General features: G+C 46.6%; 1 protein-coding gene across 4 annotated transcripts in view; it reads right to left on the reverse strand.

The window, feature by feature from the left end:
- LOC134448030 (kinesin light chain 1-like) overlaps positions 1–2500 on the reverse strand; it is a 129027-nt gene that overhangs the window by 45279 nt on the left and 81248 nt on the right. For all 4 annotated transcript variants that reach the window (XM_063197791.1, XM_063197798.1, XM_063197807.1 and 1 more), the window contains 2 exons: positions 1402–1503; positions 167–340 (listed from right to left, as the gene is read on the reverse strand). In XM_063197791.1, the coding sequence (XP_063053861.1) occupies positions 167–340; positions 1402–1503 (276 nt within the window). The remainder of the gene's footprint in view (positions 1–166; positions 341–1401; positions 1504–2500) is intronic.

Below are 2500 nucleotides of genomic sequence, written 5' to 3' on the forward strand. Positions count from 1 at the left end.
TGTTGTGTGTGTGCCTGTGTGTGTGGGTGTGTGTGTGCAAATGTGTGTGTGTATCTACATTATCCTCACCAGGTTGTTCTTGGTCTTGGCCACTTTGGGGTTGTGTGTGTGTGTGTGTGTGTGTGTTGGGGTGTGTGTGTGTGTGTGTCTACTATGTTCTCCTCACCAGGTTGTTCTTGGTCTTGGCCACGTTGGGGTCGTCGGGCCCCAGGCGCGTCTCGTAGATCTCCAGGGCCCTGCAGTAGTAGTATTCCACCTCCTCATACTTGCCCTGGTTCTGGCACAGCAGAGCCAAGTTATTCAGCTGCTTAGCCACGTCAGGATGGTCCCTACCCAGCACCTACACAGAAGAGGGGATGGAGGGAGAGAGAGAGAGAGAGAGAGAGAGAGAGAGGGAGAGGGAGAGAGGGGGAGAGAAGGAGAGAGGGAGAGAGGGGGAGAGAAGGAGAGAGAGAGAGAGAGAGAGAGAGAGAGAGAGATTAGAATGGTATAGGTACAGCAGCGCCAGGTTATTCAGCTGCTTAGCCACATCAGGATGCTCCCTACCCAGCACCTGGACCAGAGAGGGGGGGAGAAGAGGAGAGAGGGAGGGAGAGAATGGAGGGATGTGTGAAGGCAGGGAAGAAGAGGAGAGAGAAACGTTAGCCAAGGATGATTCTGACACAGCAAGGCCAGGACACATCAAGATGGACCTGGAGAAGGTGGAGGGAGAGAGACATGAGGGATCGGCACAAACAAATAAGCTAAGGCTGTTTTATTCTCACAGTCTCCTGCAAAAGGCAAACAACCAGACAAAGAGCTAGAGAGAGAGAGAGAGAGAGAGAGAGAGAGAGAGAGAGAGAGAGAGAGAGAGAGAGAGAGAGAGAGAGAGAGGCAGACACGAAATAAATGAATAAATTATAAACTGTCTGAAGGGTAATGCTTCACCGTAGAACAGACAGATAAATGAAGAATGAAATGGCTGCAGGTTTTGCTTGTTAATTTACTGCATAACGATTGTTCTTTGGGATGTTTTATGTGAACACTATTTTGCAGAATGTAAAACAAACAACCCTACTGTCAACTACTTATTCCCTTGGGGGTGTTTTGTTTCCTAATTACATTTTTAATTTAACTTAACAACCTCCTCAGGTCTTATTACGGTATGCTGTGCACGCCAACAGGAATCGTTCCACCCACCTGACTTCTTCTGTGGTGTGTGTGTGTGTGTGTGTGTGTGTGTGTGTGTGTGTGTGTGCCTTCTAGATTTTGGCTTGCCATACCTAGATGTTCTGACAAAAAACATTCTCATTCATTTATTTCAATAAGTTTGCGTGTCCTTTTAGAGCTTCTAGATCTTGGCCTGAAAAAACATTCTCATTTATTTATTTCAATAGGTTTGTCCCCTGTGGCTTGCCGTACCTTCTCTCTGATCTCCAGGGCGCGTTTGCAGAGTGGCTCCGCCTCCTTGTACTTGCCCCTCTTGCCGTACAGCACCGCCAGGTTGTTCAGCGTGGCCGCCACCTGCACAGGACACAGGAAGACAACGTTAAAACATTACCGCCACCTACACAGGACACAGGAAGACAAAGTTAAAACATTACCGCCACCTACACAGGACACAGGAAGACAACGTTAAGACAACATTAAGACAACGTAAAGACAGCGTTAAAGGGACACTGTGCTGGAAATGCATTCCAATTGCATTTTTCATACATGAAAAGGGGGATATTCTCCATGGTCTGCTATTTGAATTTCCAGAAATTGACATTTTTAGCTGCAAAACTTACTGTACTTTGGTTATACTAGTAAATATTGGTTTATTATTCAGTAAATGTTCATGACAAGATACAATTTGGTAATAGACAGCACAGTTTCAATGAGCAGCATAGTTGCAGTACCCATTCTGGCCACATTCTACACAGTGCACCTTTAAATACCAGAAAAGTTTTGCTTAAAATACCAGATAAACTTGTCGACTAACTGGTATATTTGAATGTGCATATAATCTTTAATCTTTATGACTCGGGTTAGCCTGGAAAACAACTGAGAAATTGCTACTGCCATTTGCACTTGCTGGCTTCTTCCTGAATCTTGTGTGTGCAGACGGTTACAGCTGAATGGACAAGTGACGGTCCTGGATTGTGTAATATGCTGTGTCACTGGGACATCATCATGGGTTATGGCCACGCAATAAAATTCTCATGTGATGTGATGTGGTCCTTTTCATGGATAGTTAGTAGCTACCGTACTTGCTCCTGGGGAAGAGCTGTAAAAGTGTTGTCCAAGAATGTGTTCATGGGGTTGTCTACTAACTGGTATATTTATATCCCCGAAACGCGGAGCGTCGGGGATGTAATGGTTTTGCGTGCGCCGCCGCCGCGTCCGCCGCCGCCGTGTCCGCCGCCGCCGCGTCCGCGTCCGCCGCCGCGTAAGGTCTTTCGTGTTAACGCGATAACTTTTGAACGGATGTTTGGATTTGTCCCAGATTTTTTGGGTGAATGCTCTAGGACAGGTTCAT

The sequence above is a fragment of the Engraulis encrasicolus genome, chromosome 1, assembly GCF_034702125.1.
Source record: "Engraulis encrasicolus isolate BLACKSEA-1 chromosome 1, IST_EnEncr_1.0, whole genome shotgun sequence".
Lineage (NCBI taxonomy): Eukaryota > Metazoa > Chordata > Actinopteri > Clupeiformes > Engraulidae > Engraulis > Engraulis encrasicolus.